The sequence below is a fragment of the Colletotrichum tamarilloi genome (genome assembly GCF_030869305.1).
Source record: "Colletotrichum tamarilloi strain Tom-12 chromosome Unknown Scaffold_13.1, whole genome shotgun sequence".
In the NCBI taxonomy this organism is placed as follows: Eukaryota; Fungi; Ascomycota; class Sordariomycetes; order Glomerellales; family Glomerellaceae; genus Colletotrichum; species Colletotrichum tamarilloi.
In genome coordinates this window covers 12,417-35,991 of record NW_026849396.1, presented here as the reverse complement: position 1 = coordinate 35,991, position 23,575 = coordinate 12,417, and the positions used below count along the sequence as shown (strand labels likewise).

The window sequence follows — 23,575 nt, the reverse complement described above, 5'->3', positions numbered from 1 at the left end:
TTTGTTTGGTCGACCAGAACAAGACTTGCCAAGAATTGTGTTTTGCGAGCTGGGAGCGCCACGTGGAGTGGAGGATCATGGATGCCGGCTAGCGGTTTTCGGGATCAAAACACACCCTAATCCTGTATCCTTACTTGTGAGTGATCAAGTCCTCTATTTTGACGAAGGTTCATGACCAAGTTCATGATGGCTAGAAGCAACGTTGTGGGGGCTATGCCGAAAGATAAGACAGCGACTGACCTAATGTATTTTTGAGGGGAGAACAGCGAGAGACTACTTGAGAGGCTGACCGGTCATAACATGCTCTGACTCAGCCACAGCAACTTCAATGTGTGGAGACTGGAGAAGGCTCCGTCCACTGGCCCAGTTGGTCAACGGCGCGGGGGAGCAAGAGCCAAGCAAGGAAGGCCCTGGTCATTACCGAGCCGAAGTAGACCAGATCAACCCTGGTCAGTGCCAGCGGGAAACCGGGCAGCCAGTTGCTCCTGCGTCATCGTCTGAACGTGAACCGCTGGGAAGTTCGACCCAAGGTCGGGCCCTGCATCTTGCACCTTTCGACAACCGACAGTGGCAGCAGGTAAATGGGACGAGCCAATGCCCCCTCAGTTGGTAAGGTAAGTATGCGGCGAATACAGCAAGTAAAGTACTGTAGTTCAGGAGGTAATGTCATTATGCGATGGTGTGTTCTTCTCTCTTCTTGAACTTTGACATCTCATCAACCTCGGGTCACTCGAGGCTATCGTATGCCACGAAAACCTCTACGTCGTACCCTACTACAAAACTTGACGACGGTCCCTTTCTGCATCATTAGTGCCAGATAACGCTTGTCCATTAAGCGCGAAAGAAAATAACCTACTTTTCCTTTCCCTGCCCTACGAACCCAGTTCCTGTTCCACCCTTCCGTGCCCGTCCAACCAACCTGCGTCTCCCACCTGGTCGAACTCTGACGCTACATCGCGCGTGCAGGGATAATCAGGAATTGGCCCTGGATCAGCCAGGCCGATCTCACCTCTGGGCATATCCCGCCGCCCCTTGCTTTTGCTCATTCGCTCTCACGTCGACGCTCCCGTACGTCACTCGGCGCAGGTCCGTCGCAGTCTATTGGTGGGCGTCTGATTGCTCAACATCGTTGGGTGCTGGCGGTCATTATATCTACCTCCAGACCGTCGTTCGAGTACCACGGAAGCTTGGATCCTTCTGAATCATGAATTGTCACAGCATCCCAGCGTAAAATTACATTGGACCCTTTTAAGTCGACGAATTACACGACTTGTCATCACTCTCGGTTTTGCTATTTCTCTTGGGCTATACCAAAGACTTGTCAGAGAAGGCCGGCCTACGAAACCATGAGACCTTCGTCGTCTTCGAGAAGAGGCGACAAGCGACCTTCGAGGACAAGCCAGAGCCTCTTCTTCGCGCTGGCCATATCCTCGCAGCTACCAGCAGCCAACGCAATCGTGTTCCCAAGCTATCACCCGAACTACAAGACCGACTACCTTCAACTGAACAAGCGGTACAACCCCGCCAGACGAGGCCCACCCGAGGACTGGAATGGGAGAATCCCCTTGAAGGTCACCAACTCATGTCCTGACACGATCTGGCCCGGCATCACAACGCAGCATGGCGTCGGTCCTGGAATCGGTGGTTTCGAGCTTGCCTCGGGTGACAGTCGAGACATGTGGGTTGGGCCAACTTGGCAAGGCCGCGCTTGGGGGAGAACCAATTGTACCGTCAATGGAGAGTCAGCAGGCTGCGAGACGGGTGATTGCTTTGGAAAGCTTGACTGTGAATTCAGTGTAAGTCTCGCCCTCTCGAACGCGACAGACGATGGCTAATTAACCTAGGGTGCTGTTCCCGCAACTCTCGCCGAGTTCAACTTGGCCGGCGGTGTCTCTGGACGCCAAACGTTTTACGATATCTCCCTGGTCGATGGCTACAACATCCCTGTGGGCATCAACTACATCCCCGCCGAGAACACCACTTATATCCCGCCAAATCTGACCAACTGTGCCTGCATCGCAACGACAGGCTTCCTGTCACAACGCGCGGCAAGCGGCACCGTCTACACCAACAGCACATACCCTGTTCCTTGGGAACCGACTGAGTCCAACGAGAGTTCCAAGGACTGGTGCCCATGGCCACTGCTTTCCAACCCGCCAGACAAGCCCGGCGACGGTGTCTATCCCTATCCCGATGACAATATCCAGCGTCCGACCTTCAGCCCGTGCAAGAGCCAATGCGCCGCCACGAACTCGGATCACGACTGCTGTATAGGCAAATGGCATGACCCCAATAAGTGCAAGCCAGGCTTGTACTCCAGACACGCCAAGGCCCTGTGCCCCGACGCATACAGCTTCGCCTTTGACGACCAAACCTCGACCTTCATCATCCCATCAGGCGGCGGCTGGGAGGTTGTCTTCTGCCCCGCTGGAAGGAGCACTAACATTCTCCGGACCATGGGACCGCAGCTGTTCGAGCTCGCGAGCGCCGGGTTCCTGAGCCAGAAGAACCTGGACCTGGTTAAGAATCAATCCTACATAGAGTCTGAGAGCGAAAAGAACGCTGCTCCAGGCCTGGCCTCGTCGTCTCTGTGGGCCATCTGTGCGGCGGCTACAACCGCTGCCATGCTGTTGGGTTGGTAGATGCCTTGGGGTTGTTTGCTTTGTTTTTTGCTTTCTCTGGAATAAGCACGACGGGGCTGGACCCACGCAATCTGCCGTGCTTCTTTGCAAGTTTGGGGCTTTTTTGGCATTGGGATACCCTGGAATGATTGTACGAGGCATGGACGATAGACGCATGGCGCAAGACGATGATACAGAGGCTCAACAGTGTGAGCTAGAAGACACCACAAACGCAACCTTCCTTTCGAGTACCTAGAAGACTTATACCCATGATAAATACAATACACTTCATCCTCTTTAGAGACTGTGCTTTTCATGGATCGGGTGACCATGAGGAGCCGCCGTCAGCCTATGCATTCCGAATGAGGACCACAAGATCGTAACCAGGTTTCTAATCATTGAGGAAACAAACGTTTACCGAAGCTTACTTGCAAGCTCAGTTACCGGTAGTTGTGTGCGACAAGCGGAGAGTTTTAACCTTTCGGAAGGGAACCGACGGAGACGAGATGCGCCGCCTCGGAGTCGGGGTAGTTTGTGCATATATCGTTATCAGGTATGCTCTCAGCTCAGAAGGACTTTTTGCTTAGATAGATCAAAAGTAGGCATAAATCCATCATGCTCTAGACCTGAACAGGAACACCTTGACAACTACTGGAAAATTTGGATTGCAATAATGTACCTCGAAAAAAACTCGGCTCCAAGTCCCGAGTCTGTTTATCTATCCTCATCTCGCTCCATCTCTCCATCTCATGGTACTTGTGACGTGTTTTCTGTTTTTTGTCTTTCTCGTGAGATGAAAGCCGCCCCCCCCCCCCCCAAAAAAAAAACACCTTGATCCATGAATCGTGACACTGGAAAAAAAAAGTCTAACAGTTGTGAAATTCTTTTCTTTCTCTTTCCTTCCTACATCGCCTCTTTCCTTCTCGTCTCTCTCTCCGTACTCCGTACTGCCGTGTTGTTTTTGTACGTGTCTTGACCCTCGCCTCTTCCTACCCCCCGTCATCTAATGCGAAGAGGTTGTTGGGAAGAGGCGAGGGGTTGACATGGAACAGATGTACCGGCGAAAAAAGGGCAACCAACTTGTGCTCGAAATCTGCAAAGTCCTCCCTCTTCTTTGCCTTTCACCGTGAGGTCATCAAAACGCCCTTACAACCATAAGACTTCAGCCCTTGCGCGCGGCACGCTCCCTCCGTCTCCGATCCCACTCGGCCCTCTCCTCGTCATCACTACCACTAAACTCGGCATCATCGTCACTCTCCTCGTCGTGGGCGTACCCCGCAGGCACAGGCGGCGCAGCAGAATTAGGAATCGCAGGAGGCGCACCAGGGGGCGCCGACGCCGGCGGCGCACCACTCGCACCGCCCTTGCTCTTCTTGCCCGCAGACGAAGAGTCCACGTTGATAAAGTCGCCCGCGTTGAGCGAGGCGTACTCGTGCTTCTGGATGAGTTCGCGGAGGGCCGGGTTGCGGGGGTCGACGAGCTGGAGGGGGGTGAGGCCGCCCTTGTTCTTGATGCGTGGGCTGGAGCCGGCTTCGAGCATCATGTCGACGAGGGCATTGCCGAATTCGCGGTTGGCTTGGGATTCGTTGTTGATCCAGCGGATGGCGCTGTGGAGGGGTGTGTCGCCTTCTTGGCGGTTGATGGGGTCGCATTCAAAGTTTGGTTGGTCGAGGAGGAGGTCGATTATGTCGTCTGTGGGAGGGTATTAGAATTAGCATTCTGCCTTTAACTAGTTATGAGGGGGATGGTGTGAGAGAGGAAGAAAGTCGGCGGTGTTGAGGGAAGTTTCGAGTGTCGAGATGAAGTGCGTGATGGCAAGACATACAGTTCCCTCGGGAGGCAGCTTCGTGGTAGAGGTGGTTTCCCATGACGGTGGTGGTCTCGTTCAGGATGCGGGAGAGCTCATTCTCGTCTTTGATGCCGGCGATGACGTCGTTGAAGAGTTCAGTGTTGTCGCGCCGCGCGGCCTCGATGAGGAGTTCCTTGACGGAGGCGCCCTGCAGGTATCGTGTCAGCTCTTTACTTTACATTTCTTACGAGGGAAATGCTTCGGTGTGGCGGAGAAGTGGGCGAACGAACCTCGTGCTCCTCGTGATCCCCTGCCATGGTTGTGGAGTTGTGTATGTGTGTGGGTGTGGGTGTGCGGTTTTGTTCACGACGAGGCTATCGTGGGGATGGAGGCGTTCTCGGGGACGAAGGGGAAATGACGAGGGTTTGCTGTTGCCGTGCTGTGCCGTGCTGGTAAGGAAGGTGGTGTTTCGAATTGGCCTTCCGTGCTGGGTCGGGGAGACGTCGCTTTTGGTGGGGTTTGTGGATCGGAGGTCACGGCGGGAAGGAGTTGAGGTAGAAAGGACGGTGAGGGGTAAAAAGTATGTAGTGGTGCCCTGGTGGTCGTTCTTTTCTCAAGGTGCGTTATCGTGGGGGGAAAGGTGAGGGGCGATAGGCCAGGTACGAAGGGCTCGTCCAGGGCGGTGAATGTATGAGGTTGCGGGAGAAGAATACTGCACAGTAGATGAAAGAGGAAGAAGGTGAGTCGCGCAACGTCCGATCGCGCTGTGAGGTAGATCTGGGTTCGGGGAGATGTTGCGAGTCGTCACTTGAACTTTGGGCTCCGTTTGGCTTTCAGATGAGGTGAGATGCAGCTACGTAGGTACCCAAACTTCCTTTCTACACAGTAGGTATCTATGTAAAGGCTCGTGGGGCTGAGAGGCTACGCGGCAGTTTCCAGGTTTGTGGTGTCAAGGAGGTGGCAGTGATCGCCAAACCCCTGATCCAGAAGAGGAGGGCCTAATTTAGCACCTTGGGTACCGTGAGAGGCGCCTAAGTCACTTCTTGTCCCTCCGAATACGTCCAGTTACTTGCTAGGTAGCCCAGTAAGGTAGGTAAACCTCAGCAGCAGCTTGTTGCAGCGCTTACAACGAACAAAGGGCCATCAATCCTGGAAACAGTCCGCCAACCCCGCTATTTGCACTTCAGGTGGACGGACGGGACGGGTAAGGCGGGGTGAGAACGGGTGCCTCTTGGAGGGGCACGGAACATTATTGTGGCCGGGTTCCGGCGGGATGGACTCCTGTACCGTTTTTTCCCCCTTAGGTACATGACGCTGGTCGATGGTGACTGTTCCCCGGCTGGTGAATGGCGGCTTCGTCCCCCACCGTCACATTCGAGGCCCGCTGAATTTTCCAGGACAATCACACCGAGCAGCGATTTCGCGGTGAGCTGAGCACATCACCAAGCAGCAAACCATACCTCCGTGACCATTCAATCGCTCGCACAAACGACCGCTGCCTAGTTGCAAACCACACATACCGCCAAGATGTTGCTCTGTAAGACTCCAAAGCTCCCATGCCCCCACCCCTCCTCCTCTTTCTATCAAGCGCTTTTCGCTAACAAGACAACAAAAACCCAGTCTGCCCCAACTGCGCCAACATCCTCACCGTCTCCGCCTACGCCGGCGTGCGCAACCGCCTCGAGTGCCGAACCTGCCCCTTTGAGCACGCCATCACCGAACCGATCTACTCCCGCCGCGACTTTGAGCGCAAGGAGCGCGAGGACGTCTTTGGCGGGCCGGGCGAGTGGGACAATGCCGACAAGGCGCGCGCACAGTGCCCCAAGGACGGCTGCAACGGCGAGGAGGCCGCCTTCTTCCAGGTCCAGATTCGCAGTGCTGATGAGCCTATGACTACGTTCTACAAGGTATGCTGTTGTCGATGGCCCTTAGTGATAGGGCGGACTGCTGACTGGGTGTGTTTGCAGTGCATGTCGTGCGGAAACAGATGGAGAGAAAACTGATGCTGGACGAGAGGGAGGCTTTGGGATTTTTCACTGGGCATTGCGAGGCGTTGGGGACGATGTGTGGATTTGTTCTTGTTTGGTCCTGCTATACGCAACGCGCTGCAGCTGCGTTTCTATGTTTTGGAAACTTGTTCAGAGGCTGCTTTCCCTAGTGGATCGCTTCCGCAAAGCGAGTCTTTGTCTACGACTTGCTTGATCATATGACTGACGCTTCCCTATGACCCTGCCCTATCTTGGTCATTAAATTCGTGTTATGTCTGCTGTCATGCTGCTTCAGGCCCGCGCGCGTCTCCCCGCCTCAGCTCGCCTCATAACGCGAACGGTCCTTGGCTCCTCGATCCCATGGTCTCTAATGCTAGCCGTCTGCTCGCGGCAAATCTCGCAGACACCCAAGGCTTGTCGTCCCAATCCATGAAAAGAACAGGAACCAATCGCGTGATTACCAATGGCGTGCCCATGTGACACTCCCAAACTCTGAAGGCGCATTTCGTCCAAAGCCTCACGCATCGCTCCGGTGCCAGTCGACCGCAGCCCGCATCCCGTCGTCCATCAGCCTCTGCACGAGATCGGGACTGATGACGTCCTGCCGGAATTGCTCCTGCTGCAGGAGCTCGAGGTGCTTGAGCGTCGGGCCGGGGTACATGAGGTACTTTAGGTACGGCGGGCGGGTCCAGTACTGCAGGTAGGCGAGGTAGGCGACGAAGTCGGGGCGGGTGAGGAGTTTCTGGGTCGCGAGGTGGTTTAGGTAGAGGGGATTCGCGAGTGATTGGACGAACTGCGCGCGAGTGAGGAGGTTAGCGGAGGCTCTCTCGCTTCTCATGGTTGACTTCGTCATTGTGTGTTCCATGTTGTTGCGATGGGGGAGTAGAGTGCGCGCGTGAGGGTGGGTGCCTTTGGGAGATGAAGAAAGGGTGTGTAATTACCTCGAGCTCGATTTCGAATCGCGTGTAGCCGCCGTAGACTGGTTCATTGTCGGGCGGAGGGGGCGGTTGATCTGGTACTGTTGTCGCCATTGTCGCAACTGGTGGTGGTGTGTGTGTGTGTGTGTGTGTGTGTGTGTGTTTGTGTGTGGGAGGGATGCAATTGTGAAGTTCGGGGGATCTAATGCAAGATAGATTGGAGTCCATGGACGGAAGTGGAGACTGAATCTGGAGCTTGGACAGGGGTCCACTAGCTCCTCCAACGGCTGATTGGGAGTGACAGAGCTTGCATAATCAAGTCAACTCAAATCTTTGGGAGTGAAGCCTGAACAGCACTTGGTTCATGATGCTCTTAAGAATATGACCATATTTGTCCACAAAAGGTAATAATATGAATAAGACCGACTGATAGTCTTCTCTGGCTACCAAGATATGCTGCCAACAGAGGCTAAGTGGGCAGCGACATTACGTTTGGTTGCATAAGATTATGTGCCTGATTATGTGTCTATCTAGATTCGTGTTTGGGGGCCATAGCTTGGCCTCAAAGACAGTTTGTGCGTTTCTCTTCTCCGCAAAAGATCTCAAACCGACCAGATTTGGGGCAGTTCTCAGTAGTGAGGTGGTGTGAGGGAGGCAGGATTGGTCCAGGGTCAAGATGGATAACCACTGCATGCATTATCCCCAAGCGAGCAACGCCTTCATCATGCTCTTCGTGGTTCGCTGCTTACAAGCGGTAAGTAAAACAATATATAGGCTGCCAGCCCCCTTTCTCATTCCCGTAACCCTAAAGGAGGAAAATTGTCTTACCCGGCTCCCATCTTCAATGGTATATCATTCAGTGAATATACTCGGAGAACCCCGCGGAACCCCCGACTTCCTGCGTGCCGCTAGAAGCGGAGCAGCAGAAAGAGACCTTCCATCGCATCTTGGGGTCGCCAATTCCTCAGACAAGACCAATGATCTTCTCACGAGTCCACTCTCATCAACACAGCCAGGGAAGTCGACCTCTTGGTTGAACATACCCCGGAAGAGGACCGCCCAAAATTGCTTATTATATAATAGCAACACAAGGCTCATTCGAGCTAAAGGAGTACATTAGCGAATTTGACTTTGCACAAAAGCCGGTAGCTTGCCAAACACATCGGCCTTTTCAGCGACAATGTCGACGACACGACAACAAATACACTGCTTGTGTTCTTCAAGAGACTGTCAGAATCCCCAAAGCCTCTCAGCACCTCCATCTACCTGAAGAACTCTTGATGGAATCAACACAGAGATTCCGATCTACGATTTCTGGCGGACAAGGTAGCGTCGATAGGTTGACAGACCTGTATCTACTTGCCTTCTCCCACACCCGGTGCACTCAGTAGAGTAGTCTTCGCGCGCAACGTACATCCGAACTACTCATGCGGACTAGATTCACTTCTGGGTAATAGAGATTGCAGTCCCTTCTAGCTCTTGCACGAGATCAGGGTTGCTGACATGTTATGATAGAGAAGTGGACTCTAATACATAATCGGAGGCCGTGCTATGCGCCATATGAGACCTTCTCATGTCATCTACAAACAACAAGTGTCAAGAGACTTTGGAATAATTATCATAGATCAACTCATGCATTCACAAGAATACAATTAGATTCTTGAGCGATAGATTCTCTACTCGAAAATCTTTTCGAGCCAACTTGAAGGCTGTGGGAATCGAATCATAGGGGCCGTCCAAGGATTCCGAAATTTGCTTCACGTCTATCAAACACATCATACTCATCTGAGACGGGAACGAATGGGCTCCATGAGAAATTAAGGAAGTTACTCAGGTAAGTGAGTAAGTAAAAGATGCTTCCTCTGGCTCGTCACTGTTCTAGCTCTCAGTAATCACATGAAGTAGTTCTGCAGTAGAAGCCAGACTTTACAAAAAGAAAAGAACAATCAGAGGGGGGACACTGACCTTGTGGTTCATGCCCTTGCCCGGGATCGAATAGCGCTCCCCTCAACCAACCCGAAGTCTGACTTTATAGGAGTATTTGTTTATTAAACCACTCGAACACCTCGCACACAGCTTGGCCTGACTTCACCAACCTACCTAGACGGGCGCTGCTGTGCTGGTGACAGAAATGTGACTAGACCCCTTAAATAGGGACATACGCCAGCGATGGAAGGAGAGCTGTTGCGATGGGAAGGAGCGAGGTACCTGATACCTGTGTGGTTGAATGGGAAACCTGAGGCTGAGCGTCGATTTCTTATGTGTGTGATATTATTCAGGCTACCTTATGAGAGTTTAAGACTGACCACCTCGAATCGGATACTTTACGTGTTTTATGACAGCTGCTTGGATAACATATGGTGGGAGTCGCATGCCATAGACCCAGACAACGGTGGCCTTGAGGGAAGCGGTTGTTCACTTCAAATTCCAGACATACGCCCTTTTGTTGAACCCTCCCATTTCTGTCTCTCTTGCCTTGTCTAAATCTAAATTACAAGAACATGATAGCTATTGGCAAGCTAATGAGTGAGATATCTTCATTGACCTCACCCTCGCAACCCAATCATGGTGGTCAACTTGTTAGTTCTTTTTGAGTCTATTACTTAATGACATGAAATTGAAAACACGTATTCAAGTAGGTATAATTGCTCTTCAGACCTCAGAATCCATTTCTTATCGATACTTAGTTCTAGTCTACCGTCAATGCATAAGCGGAGCTAGCATACTATGTCCTGGAATCTGGTGCTTGTCAGCACATGGCATACAATAGTGATTGTTACTCTCAAGACATGTCGCAAAAGCTTCATTGTCCCGAAGCTAGTCGGATGGCTTTAGCCCGGTGACGAAGCCCCACTAAATAAAGACATTTCTCCACTGAAAAGTTGGGGATCAGCGCCGGGAGGCAGAAGCTCCAACCCAGGGGGAAATTTCGCGACCGGGACTCGTCAACCTCTCGCAAACGCCAGCACTGCACAAGAATCGCCGACTTTTTCTTTGCCCTTCCCAGACCACCTCCTGGGCCCAGCGGCAGAAAACTCCAAGATATCCACAAGCATGGCCTCGAAACGCAGCTACGAAGCCTCCGAGGGCAACGAAGGCGCGCAGCAGCCCGCGTCCAAACGCAACAAGAACAACAAGGCGCGCGACCACCAAAATGCTCACATCGATCCGACGTGGGGACAGAAATACGTCTTCTCATCTGCCACGGGCTCGACGACGGTACCGGTGGATCCGGAGCTGGATTTTGAGGATGATGGAGATGCCATGGCGTATCTCAAGTCAGTGAGGTAAGAAATGCCCCCTTTTCACTGGGCTATCTTCTTTCCCATGTGCTGAACTGGTCTTTGAAGTAGCGCGGGTTGATGCTGATATGGTGAGTATTTTAGGACACAAGCAAACGGTATACCGCACCTCCTTGTGGCACCAAAGGTCCCGATCGGCCCGCAACTACCGAAAGAGCTCCAGTACGATGACGGCGACGTGGACGATGCCTACGAAGCGGAGGAAGGTGATCGCGACATCTACACCACAGGCGAGGGCGACTTTAGGGGATACTACGCCGACGGCGCATACACAGCACGACCCGACAACTGGGGCAAACCTCACGCGACCCACGACGACGACGAAGCAGAGGAAGGCGAGTGGCCCGGCAACGAAGGTATCGACGACGCCGAAGACCAATACTCAGACGCCGGCGCCGACTCCGAGTCCGCCATCCGCGAAGCCTACTTCGCCGCCATACTCACCCGCTTCAAACGCCTCCGCGGGCTCCTCCACGCCACGCCCCCCGCCTCCGCCGTCGCCGCCCTGCACCCAGGCTCCCCCCACGACTTCCGCGTCGGCGCCTTCGCGCCCAAATCGGCAACCTACAAAACCTGGTCCAACCGCCTCCGCGACGCGGACCCTCTCCCGGCACAACTCGCCTCCATGGACAAAGAAGGCGTGCTGCGCGTCCTCCGCGTGCTGCTGGGCGGCGGCGCGTTCCTCCGGCGCGGGAGCGAGATGAAGGAGCGCACGAGCCGGTGGCTGTGGGCTCTGCTTGCGCGGTTACCGGAGCGCGGGGAGATGAATCACGTCGAGGTCGGGTGGGTGAGGGATCTTGGGAGGCGGGCGGTGCTGATGATGCAGAGCTTGGCGGATATGGCTGCGTTGAGGGATGCTTTGGAGGGGGAGGGGATGGATTTGGGGGTGAATGATGCTGTTGATGAGAGTTCTGATGATGAGGAGGCGTTGGGGGAGATGGAGGTTGATGAGAGGGATGGGGAGGGGAGCGGAGAGACGTCTGGGGCGGAGACGTCGGATGGAAAGTTCGGCGTCCTGGCCGAGGGGTTGAAGCATCAAGAGAATGTTGCGATACCCAAAGGCTCTGTTGGCGACGGCGAAGTCGAGGACGGAGAAATCGACGAAGACCAAAATTCAGAGTCAATGGACGTCTCCGAAGACGGCGAGATAGACGAAGGCGAGGTTGTGGAAGACGAGCAGCCGCCGGCCGAAACGCTCGAGGAAGCACGCGCTCGACTCCTCGCCCAGATAGACACTGCGGCGGCCGTCGAGGATGCGCCATCCGAGGCACCATCAGAAGAACCCATCGCGGAGGAGGCTGCCCAAGACGGTGAGGGCGATGGTGAGGCTTCGGACCAGCTGCGGGCGCGGATGAACATGCGGGCTACGCTTAACATGATTCTGACTGTTGCCGGTGAGTTTTATGGGCAGCGCGATTTGCTTGAGTTCAGAGACCCTTTTACAGGTATGTAAGCAAATTCAAGCATCAACTTTGAGAAAGATAGGAGGACAACGGATAGAGAAGGGCTCTAGAGGGAACTCTTATCAAAAGGGGACTCAAATTTGCTGGCTCGCGAGGGCTCAGGGGTAACGTGCTAGCCTATGATACCAATACAATAAAAACACAATGGCGCAGACCATTAGCCTCTGAAGAGGCGTAATACAAATTCGACTATTCATACCGCTCGCGAACAAGATTTGTCGTCTCTTGCTCACGGTTCCTCCACGCGCCCTACTGAACAAATGTCCTCAAAGCAGCTCTTGCCGAGTACAAGTGAAACAGAAACACACTCCGTGATTCTCTGCGACCTAAAAGAAAACTCCAGGCGCCCGCCTCCGTACCATCTCGGTACTCAAACAATATCATAGCACAAACAACTCCATCTCCATCAGAACATCCGCGTAGAAGGAGGAAGCCTCCTTTACGCATCGCTCATATCAGTGTCAGGCGTAACGAGGAAATCCGCTTCCTCGAAATCATCCACGACAACGTTCTCCTGCCCCAGCCTGGTCTTCAAACTACGACGGCTCTTCCTCGGGACAGCCAGCGGACGAGCGTTGGCCCACCCAGACGGGGCCAGGCTCCGCGGGCTCACCTCGCCCTCCAACCACGCCGCGCGATCCGCCCACATCTGCACCGGCTCGTCGCTCTCCTCGTCGTGAGCGAAGAAGCGCTTCTTGCTCCGTCCGTCGCTGGCCGTGCTCTCGACGCTTTCCACGCTCTCTTGGGAGCTGCACAGGCCCGGCATATCGTCCAGCCCAGGCACGCTGCTGTCGTCGAGTTCGTAGTCGTCCTCGTCGCTGGAGTGGTGGACCGGCTGGCTGGAGAGGCCTCCGACCTTGTTGATGCCGCAGAAGGGCAGGAGTTCACGCTGAGAGGCGGCGCTGCGGTGGCGGTTGGTAGAGGTGGCGGTAGTTGACCGGACGACGGGGGTACGGCGGTCCGTGGCGTCGGTCCACAGCTTGAAGCTGCTGTAGGATCCCGTCTTGTAGCCCTCGGGCACGGACTTGCGGACGCGCATGCCGACGGAGAGGAGGTTGGATTGTACGTCCGAGGGTATGGTTTCTTGGACGTTGGGCGAAGGACCGGCCGGGGGAGGAGCTGGGCCAGATCGGGTGCTGAAGAAGGAGGTGATTTGGCGCTGGGAGGGGTCGCTTGATGCGCCGGCGAAGAGACGTTTCGTTCTCGGGGCCGACATGGTTGTGATGAGATTGAGGAAGTCGAGAAACTAGCTGAATTTGACACAGTCGGCCTTTAGAAGACTGGTCGAAATTGACGTTGAGGAAGAAGCGTGGCCCGTCGTGGAGGCTGTGGTCCAAGCGTTGACTTCTTCCCGGTCGTCGTAGAAAAAAGTATCGTGAGATGCAGTTCGGTGGTGTAGAGTGGAGAGTTTCAATTCGTCGACCGAAAAAGCGTAGGAGGTGGTAACCGTAGAAACGATCGCAAGCGAGAAATGACGTACAGAAGCGAGAGAGGATATGTCGTAGAAGAGAGATGGGCGGGGAGGAGAGGAGAAAGAAGTGGTTGGGAAGATGATGGGAGATTAAGTTGATACGAGAAGAAGGGGGAAGGAAGGGGTGGTGGTGGGGGATACTGAAGGACCTGGGCCGCTGGGTCGGGCGGTTTTCCAAGGTTGCGAGAAACGGGCAGCCCAGAGTGGCAGAGAAACGGAGGGACAACGCATGGGACATCCGACGATCCGCGGCAGCTGGGCGATTAGGCGAGAGAAAGCGCGTCTGGGCGTGTTTTTTCGCGAGACTCGCGCGGCCAGAGCCCACTAAAATCACTAAAAAACACTTTAACTGTGCTGGTGGGGGACCATGTGCCCTGAAACTGACATTGACCGGCGGATGATTGGCGCCCCTGCGTTCCATTCCCATTATTCTCATTGCCCCCTTCCTTGGTCGGGGCGTGTTTCTCTCATTCAAGTTTGCTGCTGCTCCACGGGCCGCCTCTTGCCTCAAGGAACGGGAGTCCGTTTGACAACGGGCGACACGGCCTCTTCAGAATCGGCCGAGAGGGCAAAGGAGGCGGAGTTCTATCTCATCCATGTTTTGTATTATAATGAGATTTTGAACAATGCTTCCCATTACGATTGTTGCATCCTTCTATTCTCACTCTCTCTTGCCCTTGTGGGTTAAGCGTCGGTGGTAATGAAGGTCGTGTCATCTAGCATGCCATCGCAGCAAGGTGACGCATTTGATAGGCGATCATCCTTAGAAACGGCCTTGATGTGCGCCTCCATTGTCCAATTGAGGCAACTGAATACACAAACAGGGCACTATGCAGGCCGTGAGGAGAAGCTCTAGTGGTGCAACAGCGAAAGCGTTGTTCAGAGCATGGCTCAAACCTTACCTACCCTCTTGAGGCCTTACAGTTTCAACGTTTTCTTTGGCAGATGTTCTGTTCCATGGAGAGATAGCTGCCAAGGCATCCCTGGGCTTTATGAGTCCCAGCATCAGGCTCTCCAAATTAGTGGTGTACCACTGATGCTGGTGCTAGGCTGCGGAGAGCATTGTTACGCAGAGTAAAGATATACTCAGTGGTCCAGCCATTGGGACAGCCACGGAGAGGCCGGTGTGAGGTGAAACAAATCTTAAGGTCGAGACACACGAGCCCGCCCTCACACGGCCACGCATCTTCACTAGCAACTTCAACATTCAAAATAAGTGGGCAGCCAGTGGGGGTCGTCGCAGATCCGTCAAGGTACACGCGAGCACGTCACTTCACCACATACAAAGACACACCACAAGATCACGAGAAAAACACATTATCAAGAGGCCGGCCGGGGCGTTTGTGGAAACCATTGAATTTCGCAAGCAGTGCTGATTCCTCCGAAACTCACTGCACTCCGGGTATGAAGCGATCATCAACCAGCGGTTCCACGTCCTCACGTCCAGGTCATCCCGTGGACCACCCAAACGCTCATGCGGAAAGCCATTTCCAGCTGTCCACCCCCCATGCAGAGAGATGACATAAAACTCCCATTGTCGTGTACTGACTGAAGAAACGCAACGCATCAAAAAGAGACGGGCGTCGGAACGAGACAGAGAATGAGGGAGTGTGTGCGTGGTGAGTGATTGGTTGCCTTTTTGTTTGCTTGTTTTGTCGGCCGCGCGAGGAAAGAGAAGAAAACTGAGGAAAAGATGCGTCGATTGGTGATGCAAAGGATATCCGGAGACCCCAAACGCCCCTGTGTTTTTTGGTCAAGAGATTTTTTTGGAAGCTCCATCTTCTATCCGCAAAGGTGTCTGATTATGTTCTGTTCGAAGACAGCAGACTCTAAGAGCCCGTGCCAGGGTTGTCTATACGCCCATGCCCAGGTCGCTTGCTTTTGCAGATCCGAGATGTCCCACCAGTGATGAACCGTCCAAGTCGTTAATACCCAAGGGCTAAAAGAAAACCGTCGAGGCGAACAGTTTACTTTCTGCGGAAAGAGCAGCCCTCAGTGAGTCTCGCCTTACCACCGGTAGGCTGGCAGAGGACGGTGGTGCATCCCTGGCAGATGACGACGGTCTGGGCGTGGGAGAAGACGGTGGTGATGGTGAAGCAACCGGGGCACTTGACGTCCATGAAGAAGGAGCGGGGCGCGGGCACAAGGGTCTGTCCAATGTGTGAGTATCATCATGTCTGTCACCGTATGTTCGTGGTGTGGAGGGGTAGGGTAAGGTGAGGTAAGGTGAAGATGTTGTGAGGGTATCGTGGGTGTATCGTACCTTAAGCTTGTGCTTGCGGGCCTCGGCGGCCGGGGAGGGGTTGAGGAGATCAACGGCGAGAACCTGGGGGAGAAGCCATCAGCATGATGGTTCCTTCATCAAATGTCGCATGCGCAATCGTCGTGTCCTTCCTCCACAGCCCAGCCGTAACCATCTTTTCCTCCTCTTGCCATGATATTTTTTTTTCGCCACTCGCGTGTTCCCAATGCGGTCGGTTTGTTCGGGTTTCGTTTCGTCGTGGAAGAAGACAACATCACACGGGTGATGCCAGGCATAAAATGCCATGGCAGCAGGAGGGCCTTACCATCTTGACTGATCTGATCGAGGATTGATTGATCGGTTATCGGATGCGAGTGCTGTCGGGCTTGACGGGAATCTGGTGGTGTTGAGAGAGCAGATTGTAGCACTCGCAAAAGAACGGTGATGATGGGGTGGTGGAATTGTGAGCCAGAGAGGGGACCCGTCCGCCAAAAATCCTCTCTCCGAGGACCCACATTAAAAATTTAGGGGAGGACAGTGTGCCGAGGAGGGCTGGATCACGGGACTTGACGCCTACACTTCACTATCGCCTGTGATTGGCTGCGGACCTGCTGCCCCGGCCATCTTACCTAAGGCAAGTGCACCCGCAAACAGCTTGCTGAGGGCGGGGTGTCACCGCTGGCCTGGCCGCTGGTCACCTTGAGCCGCTTCCATGTTCCATGTCATTCTTTCCAAGCAGTCGGGTACTTAGGCATCTGCGATATTAACCTGCAGCCTGAAGTCACTGCCCATATCATTAAGGTGTCAGTAGCATCCACCAACATTTAGCCTCTGGCCTTGGACACATAAACACTCTCACCTACGTACCTTACTGCACTTACGCTTGCTCGCATACAAAATACCGTCACAATGGCAGCGCCGATGGACCAGAGGATACAAGTCCCAATCGATGATCCCAATGCAGATACCGAGTGGTATGTTATCTCGCGACAGCTACTCGGCGACTCCTGACACGTGCTGCCAGGAACGACATTCTCCGGAAACATGGCGTCATCCCAGAGAAGCCTCCCAGCCCGACTCCCATGATCGAAGAGGCCATCGCGGAAGGTCGCAGGTTAGCGCATGAGAATCGACTTGAGGGCAAGGATCTCGACGAGCTTGATGAGCTGGAGGATGACGAAGATGAGGCATTCCTGGAACAATACCGTCAGCGCAGAATGCAAGAGCTCAACGAGCTTACCAAGAAGGCCCTCCATGGCACCGTCTACCCGATTTCAAAACCCGAATACTCGCGCGAGGTCACAGAAGCATCCAACAACGGCCCGGTCTTTGTCAATTTGACGTCATCACTGGGCACAAACGTCGAGTCGCGAGTGCTATCAGAGCTTTGGAAGCAGGCAGCGCAGGAATACGGAGAGATCAAATTCTGTGAAATGCGCGCGGACAAGGCCATCGAGAACTACCCCGAACGAAACTGCCCGACGATCTTGGTCTACAAGAGTGGCGACATTGCTAAGCAGGTCGTGACACTTGTGCAGATGGGAGGCGTCAAGATCAACATGCTTCAGCTGGACAACCTGTTGGTCGAGGTCGGCGCTGTACCGGAGACGGATATGCGCGTGGCCAAGCGCCGGAGGCAAGCAGAGGACGAAGAGGAAGAGAGGGCGATGGGCAAAAGTATTCGACAAGGAAACGTGTCAAAGTCCAAAGGACATGACAGCGACGATGACGACTGGGACTGAGAGATGTCCTCGGGTTGTCAGTGTGAATGCGTCGTGATGTGCGGCAATACCCCGGTTGAGATGGATGGACCGGGATTGATACCTTGATCATCCGCAATCTCTACAGCATGCGCAGCTTGACTCAATGCAAGTTCTACGCCGCCAGGTTATCAAGTCATGGTACTTGTAGGCCTCGTTTGTACCTTTCTCATGCAAAGAGTTATTATGCTCTTCAGGATGAGGACTTGCCTCAATAGAGATGGTCAGGACATACGTCAATGGGGAAACTGACGGTTTATCAAGAACTAAATCTTGACCACCACGCGATTTTGGAAGCCTTCAGACCAAAGTGAAAAGCTATGCGCAACGGGGGAGAGTGTCATGTGCAGCTGGTGCTAAAGTGTCATCGTATGACGAGGGGCTAATCTTGGTTCCTGGATTTCGTGCATCTGATGCCCCGCGTGTTACCGCTGCGGAGACCCTGAAGGCTGAAGATAACGGCTATCGATTGGCCTGTGCATGGGTGGGGTTCAGGGTGTCACGACTCCCGGGGAAGGAAAGAAGGCTAGGCCGCTTTTGGGCAAGGGCTTCTAAGCTTCGGGAGGGCCAGTAGGCAACTGTTGGTCGCGTCAAGACGTAAACAATGACCTTTTTTCATGGCTTTTCGAGAGACTGGATAAGTTGATAACTCCGAGGTCTTTCCAGCTTGCACTTTGACGGCTTCTGGAACTCAGTGCAAGGGTGTTCGGAGCTATCTTCGGAGATCGTGTGAGCGGAATACCCCTGTGGGACTTGACCCTGGCCGAACGCGTTCGAACCCCCACCTGCGTCACGACACGCGCTGTCCCACCCGCGGGCGAGGGTCGTGGTGGCGGGCCTCGGACGGGAGCTTCCCAATCTCTTGGTGCCGGCTGGACCTCGCACACATTTCAGACTCGTTTCTCTTACATCTTCTTTCCAATCTTCGCCATGGCCGACGAACCCAGTCTTCCCAGCTTGTTGCCGTCCATCTCATGGAACGCCCAGACCCAAAGTTTTAGCAATAATCCGAGAAAGCGGAGGTACAACTTTAAAAACCACTCTGTCGCGCCGCCATCATGGTCCAACTCTAGTGATCCTGCCGTATTTTCCAGCGATGACGACCCAGGTCTGGACAACTATGTCGAGGGACGGCGAAAGAAGAAGAAGTATGTAGGCTCTTGGTTCCACCAGCAGCCTGCCTCTTCCGATTCTGCAACCGGGGAGCCGCGGCCAGCGCTGAGGGGCAAGCGAACCTTGAAGCGCGACCTGGACAGTGGTGTCTGGATGGGCAGCGACAGCACAGATGGCGACGAGAGCGTGATGATGCCCGATCTGCCCACGCAGTCGAAGCTACCTCAGCTCGACCGAGTAATGGCTCGGCGGCGCAACGTCATCTCGGCTGAGGAACTGGAAGCGCGGGAAAGGGTACAGCAATGTTTGGACTCTGGCACCGAGTACATTGATCTATCGTGAGTGTGCGACCCAACTGCAGGCACCCCAGTAGATCTGACTGTAAACAGCATGATGGGACTCAAGACTCTTACCGATGCTACCATTCGCCCTCTGTCCGAATTCTCCTGCATTCCCATTGTTGCCGAAGGAGTACCGTTTGAGCAGAAGGATCCCGCTTTGCAGCTGTATCTGTACCGCAACCCTCTGCAGCGGCTTCCGGGGGCCATATTTGACCTGGAGCACCTGACAGTGCTTTCGCTTCGTGGATGCCGACTACGGGAGCTGCCCCCTGCGATTGGCAAGATGCGAAGTCTCCGCACCCTGAACCTCGCCCAGAATTTGCTTAGATACCTCCCGACCGAGCTTCTGGATCTCATGGCAGCTCCCTCCGCCTTGGAAGAGTTGCTTCTACAGGGCAACCACTTCTTCCAGGCGGCTGAGCGGCCTGCGCTGGCTGACTTGGAAAGTCTTGAGAGCGACGCTTCGGGGGGCTCGGAACTGACCGAGGCATGGAGACCCGGCTTTGACGGTGTTGCGGGCAGGTTTATCGTGCGATCAGTAGTCCACTATCTCGATAGCTCGGGCTTCTCGCACTCTGAGTTCCGCCTTGACCCGGAGGGAGTGATCGTGCAGACGGAGCGGATGGACGACACTGGAGACAGCACATCCCTCATCTCCCCACCGTCATCGGCACCCTACCACTCAAAGTCCGCTGGGAGAAGCGTTCCGGGTGCAAAGGGAAGTCGCGTTCCTAGTCTGATGGAGTTGGCACTACGAAGTGCTTACAAGAGCTCCGACCTCGGCGACCTGCCCGACTACATCCCTGATTCGCTGCCTCACTTGCAAGCCCTACTCGAGCGTGCTGCCGACCAGCGAGAAGTTGGCGGACTTACTTGTTCCGCGTGTAAGAAGCTCTTTGTGGCACCCACAACGCAGTGGCTGGAGTGGTGGCAGGTTTGCCTTGTCGAGAGCAGGCAAACCCAAGAAGGTCACGTCGTCAAGGCTCGCCCCTGGACGGATTTGGATGAGGAGAACGAGGGGGCTGTTCCGTTCTTGAGGAGAGGATGCTCGTGGAAATGTGGCCCTGCTGGTTTGAAGGAGGGACAGTGGACGATTGCTCCCGCTAGCAAGGCAGAGTGAGGGCTGTGACATGAAAAATTGTTTTGGATCATCTTTCACATGGCGCTTGTTATTGGCACGGAGTTGGAGGCAGACTGATTTTGTGTGTGTTTGAAGCTTTCTGTTCAGGTTCCAGGTTGCGTTGTTCGATATATCCAGTTTTCTTAGCTGAAGCTCGTTCCAACCCCTTTGCATATCGTCCCTTTGTTATACCACTCCACCGAAGGCAAGATCTCTGACGCCACCCATCTCGCCGTCTGAGCATGCAAGCTGCCATATCCGAATGGCTTATCTGTCCTATCCTTCCTCATCCTCTCCCCTAGATCCAACTGCGCCATGTCTTGACTCGCAACCTCCACGTCGTCATCACTGCCGCTGCTCGGCGCAGCAGCACGTGGGAACGACGTTGTCCCTTCCGCCAAAGCCTGGAAGATGATAAGCTGATCCTGTAAGAACTTGTCCACCGTCGAGCCCGGTATCGATAGTTCACCAAGTAGACGGCAAACGACCGCGCGGCTGATGGCCCGCGCGAAATCCTCGTGCTCATGCCCAAGTTGTCTACGCCGGCTCTGCTTCGGAGACGCGGACTCGTCGCAGCCCCAACGTAACATCCCAGAGGCGTCCTTGGCTACCAGGAGGGTGTACGTCCGCTTGTCACTGCCCGAGTCCTCAGCGTGCTTGTACGCCAGCTCTGCGTGGGGAAAAGCTCCGGCGATTTCTGTTGCTAGTGTTTCTTGGAGAATGGCCTGCTCGTATGAAGGGACGATCATTGTGACGTCTATGGAGTGTACTACCTTACGACGTTCTGAGGGGGTACCGTCGTATGGGTTCGATATGGGAGATAGCTGGCGCAGCGGCTGGCCTGGCTTGAGAGGGTGAATCGTGAGCACGATGGAGCCCCTGCTCTGAGGTCCTTTGCTCCATCCGCGCGCAACGAGTTTCCGCTCGACGAGTACGCCCACGAATGAAGATTCTAGGCGTGGGAGGAGAACTTGGTCTAGATACTCGTACGAGAGCGAGAAGTCTACATTCGTCCCGCCCTGGATCTCGAGCTCGATAGGCTTAGCGTCGTCTCCGCCTGCGAAGAGAAGGAATGGGAGGATGGCCTGGAGAATCAGGAGCGTGCTCGCCGCGCTCGTATCCGCCACGATCTTAATCTTGCGGGACTTGTTGACGAGAGCAGCAGAGGGGGGGAGACGGGGGATGAAGGTTAGGGTGCTGCTGCCTACGGAGAGGCCTTCTACCTCTGCGTCTGTTGCTTCTGCTAGCCACCGGATTGCGGTGACGTGTTGGGCTTTGAGACCTGTATTCGTTGTTGTTAGTTTACAGTGTTGGTTGAGATGGGCTGTGTATAAGTGAACGCATGGGTGCTCACCGCCTCCTTTGCTGCCACTGCTGTCGCCTTTCTTACTACTCCCACTACCACCTCCGCCACGGGAAGGACGATTCCCTCTTACGTTCGTGATGCGTACTGGCTGAGTGGTGACTGCTGCGAGGGCTATGGCGACGCGAACTAATTGTCCGCCTCCTTCGCCGGTCCGCCCGTCGATTTCGATGGGCTTGCGAGACATGGTTTCTCCTGATTCGGATTGATTGTGTATGTCGTATAATGGCGATACTTGAAACTTTGGGTCACGGGGGTAAGCGGTGCTAGGTACTTAATGATTGGGTGCAAGTCCGAGACCTAGCGGAACGTCCGTCTTACTTAGAGTCAAGTCGCTGGCGCAGGTGAGAATCGGCTGCTTTAGTTGCTGAAGACGAGTTTTCTCAATGGGCCATTAGGGGAGAGATGTTGAAGTAGCCGGATAAATAGGCGTATCCAGCTTTGAGTTTGGATGCCATTTTGACTCACGCCGAATGTCGGTTAGGTCCCTCGTATTACTTGAGCGGCTAACTACAACCACAAGATCCGCTGCGGATAAGTAACTAGGCATCAGTTGATTAACCCTTAGTGACCCAAATCCTTCGTGTGTTGGAAGATGAACCACTTCGCATTCGCCTACAAACTGCGCCCCCAAGGAAGTGGCATGCTCACTATGTCAGTGTGAGGCAACGCTTCCGTGTTCATGGCCAGGTACAAAAGCAGACCGAATTCCTGGTTCTCTGTCACAATGCCATGCAATCCAACATTGGTTCTTTCACTGCTTTTCATTATCCAACCGTCTGGTGCATTGTTATCCCTTCCTACCGTTTGCTCCTTCAAAGTGGTGCGATGCATTTGGCACCTGCCGCAAACAGGAGCCAGAAGTCTAAGTTTCGGCGAGACCCGCCAGAATCGGCGCCGCTTTGACCTAATCGGAGACAAATTCAACCTCACCTCTTCCCTTCCACCTTGAGGCCTCCAGAAGGGAACTTGTTGATGTTGCCATGGCTGACTACGAATGCCGGAGATATAGCGCGCGATGTTCTCTTGATGAGGCGACTTTTCAGCACAGCATTGCTTTGCCCCGGGTGCAACGGAGATCTTTGCTGCAGACAGGGGTCCGTTCAGGACAGAGGAACCAATCACCGCCGCGATGATAGGAAAATGTGCACTGCATTCAAGGTTCAACCAACAAACCAACAGCCGGCGGCGCCGGTCATAGGGCGCAGCTGAGACGCTGTGAAGGCCGAGACTCCGGAGCCGTTTGCCGCCACGGGGCGCAGCCTCAGACCATTTGTGGCACTCGCAGCCCAATGCCGCCGCCGAGTCATGGACAACGACGACTCGGAGGGTCGACGTCGAACCGAAGAGCGAGGGCGAAAATTTCTCAAGAGATAGGGGAGGCGAAAAACAGAAATGATTTGGAAGAGGGCGGACGGCTATCTTTATAAGTTACGGATCTCCTTGCTGTCTGCCTGGACCCAGTCAGATTGTGATTCGATCAGAACAGTCAATCGGCGAAACACCTCAGAACGAGCCACTTACTGGCGACCAGTGATGTTTGAGGCAGCCTAGCACGGCATAACAATTTTAGGTTTCGACACGGCAGACAGCCGCAAAAAGCGCCGCTTGTTTGAGTCACTTCTTTGACTGCATGCCATGGAGTCATGAGAGTATAAAGACCCAACCCGCCTCATAAATGGACGATACACCGGACACTTTGCAGTGTTGTAAAGTAAGATATGTTATACAAGTCTATTGAATTATGAACCACGCCAGCAAACGATGTCGATGGATAGCAGAGCAAGGATACGACCTGACAACCCGAATATCAATGTAAGTCAAACCTATCGAAGCATTTCCTCCTGTTACCCCTCTCCTTACTCCTTGGCTTCAGATGCTATGATGCCACCCAAGAACAAATACATTCTGCGCCGGACCGTCTTTCTTTCTTTCTTCTTATTTTTACTCTTTTTTGTTTTACTTCTCAGTGGTACTCGCGAACCACTCTCTGTTCTTGATAGGTGCAAAGTCTATGGGGAAAGGAAACGGTCTATCGTCAACACAGCAAGCCATCGACATATCCAACTGAGGCGAGTCTTGATG

The 23,575-nt window shown here is 54.1% G+C and overlaps 11 protein-coding genes across 11 annotated transcripts; 5 read left to right on the top strand and 6 right to left on the bottom strand.

Moving 5' to 3' along the window:
* Positions 1–1,346: 1,346 nt before the first annotated feature.
* CTAM01_05116 (thaumatin family protein) lies at positions 1,347–2,642 on the top strand (the record flags this gene model as incomplete). The annotated part of the gene is made up of 2 exons (XM_060521146.1): positions 1,347–1,796; positions 1,845–2,642. The coding sequence occupies 2 exons, from the start codon at positions 1,347–1,349 to the stop codon at positions 2,640–2,642; spliced, it is 1,248 nt and encodes a 415-aa protein (XP_060383952.1).
* Positions 2,643–3,783: 1,141 nt separating this feature from the next.
* CTAM01_05115 (ankyrin repeat protein) lies at positions 3,784–4,727 on the bottom strand (the record flags this gene model as incomplete). The annotated part of the gene is made up of 3 exons (XM_060521145.1): positions 3,784–4,313; positions 4,447–4,618; positions 4,701–4,727. 3 exons carry the CDS (start codon positions 4,725–4,727, stop codon positions 3,784–3,786), a joined length of 729 nt encoding a protein of 242 aa, XP_060383951.1.
* A 1,210-nt stretch (positions 4,728–5,937) lies between these two features.
* CTAM01_05114 (transcription factor S-II) lies at positions 5,938–6,413 on the top strand (the record flags this gene model as incomplete). Its single annotated transcript, XM_060521144.1, has 3 exons — positions 5,938–5,947; positions 6,031–6,317; positions 6,378–6,413. The coding sequence occupies 3 exons, from the start codon at positions 5,938–5,940 to the stop codon at positions 6,411–6,413; spliced, it is 333 nt and encodes a 110-aa protein (XP_060383950.1).
* A 502-nt stretch (positions 6,414–6,915) lies between these two features.
* CTAM01_05113 (RNA polymerase II transcription subunit 31 mediator) lies at positions 6,916–7,429 on the bottom strand (the record flags this gene model as incomplete). Its single annotated transcript, XM_060521143.1, has 2 exons — positions 6,916–7,191; positions 7,340–7,429. The coding sequence occupies 2 exons, from the start codon at positions 7,427–7,429 to the stop codon at positions 6,916–6,918; spliced, it is 366 nt and encodes a 121-aa protein (XP_060383949.1).
* Positions 7,430–10,369: 2,940 nt separating this feature from the next.
* On the top strand, positions 10,370–12,070 carry CTAM01_05112 (V-SNARE; the record flags this gene model as incomplete). The annotated part of the gene is made up of 2 exons (XM_060521142.1): positions 10,370–10,602; positions 10,702–12,070. The coding sequence occupies 2 exons, from the start codon at positions 10,370–10,372 to the stop codon at positions 12,068–12,070; spliced, it is 1,602 nt and encodes a 533-aa protein (XP_060383948.1).
* Positions 12,071–12,519: 449 nt separating this feature from the next.
* Positions 12,520–13,296, bottom strand: CTAM01_05111 (ribonucleotide reductase inhibitor; the record flags this gene model as incomplete). Its single annotated transcript, XM_060521141.1, has 1 exon — positions 12,520–13,296. One exon carries the CDS (start codon positions 13,294–13,296, stop codon positions 12,520–12,522), a length of 777 nt encoding a protein of 258 aa, XP_060383947.1.
* Positions 13,297–14,824: 1,528 nt separating this feature from the next.
* Positions 14,825–15,118, bottom strand: CTAM01_05110 (uncharacterized protein; the record flags this gene model as incomplete). Its single annotated transcript, XM_060521140.1, has 1 exon — positions 14,825–15,118. One exon carries the CDS (start codon positions 15,116–15,118, stop codon positions 14,825–14,827), a length of 294 nt encoding a protein of 97 aa, XP_060383946.1.
* A 400-nt stretch (positions 15,119–15,518) lies between these two features.
* CTAM01_05109 (40S ribosomal protein S27) lies at positions 15,519–15,987 on the bottom strand (the record flags this gene model as incomplete). The annotated part of the gene is made up of 3 exons (XM_060521139.1): positions 15,519–15,701; positions 15,815–15,877; positions 15,952–15,987. 3 exons carry the CDS (start codon positions 15,985–15,987, stop codon positions 15,519–15,521), a joined length of 282 nt encoding a protein of 93 aa, XP_060383945.1.
* A 715-nt stretch (positions 15,988–16,702) lies between these two features.
* On the top strand, positions 16,703–17,535 carry CTAM01_05108 (phosducin family protein; the record flags this gene model as incomplete). The annotated part of the gene is made up of 2 exons (XM_060521138.1): positions 16,703–16,767; positions 16,818–17,535. 2 exons carry the CDS (start codon positions 16,703–16,705, stop codon positions 17,533–17,535), a joined length of 783 nt encoding a protein of 260 aa, XP_060383944.1.
* A 948-nt stretch (positions 17,536–18,483) lies between these two features.
* On the top strand, positions 18,484–20,127 carry CTAM01_05107 (leucine Rich Repeat family protein; the record flags this gene model as incomplete). Its single annotated transcript, XM_060521137.1, has 2 exons — positions 18,484–19,004; positions 19,056–20,127. The coding sequence occupies 2 exons, from the start codon at positions 18,484–18,486 to the stop codon at positions 20,125–20,127; spliced, it is 1,593 nt and encodes a 530-aa protein (XP_060383943.1).
* A 143-nt stretch (positions 20,128–20,270) lies between these two features.
* CTAM01_05106 (RNA 3'-terminal phosphate cyclase) lies at positions 20,271–21,677 on the bottom strand (the record flags this gene model as incomplete). The annotated part of the gene is made up of 2 exons (XM_060521136.1): positions 20,271–21,409; positions 21,482–21,677. 2 exons carry the CDS (start codon positions 21,675–21,677, stop codon positions 20,271–20,273), a joined length of 1,335 nt encoding a protein of 444 aa, XP_060383942.1.
* Positions 21,678–23,575: the final 1,898 nt, after the last annotated feature.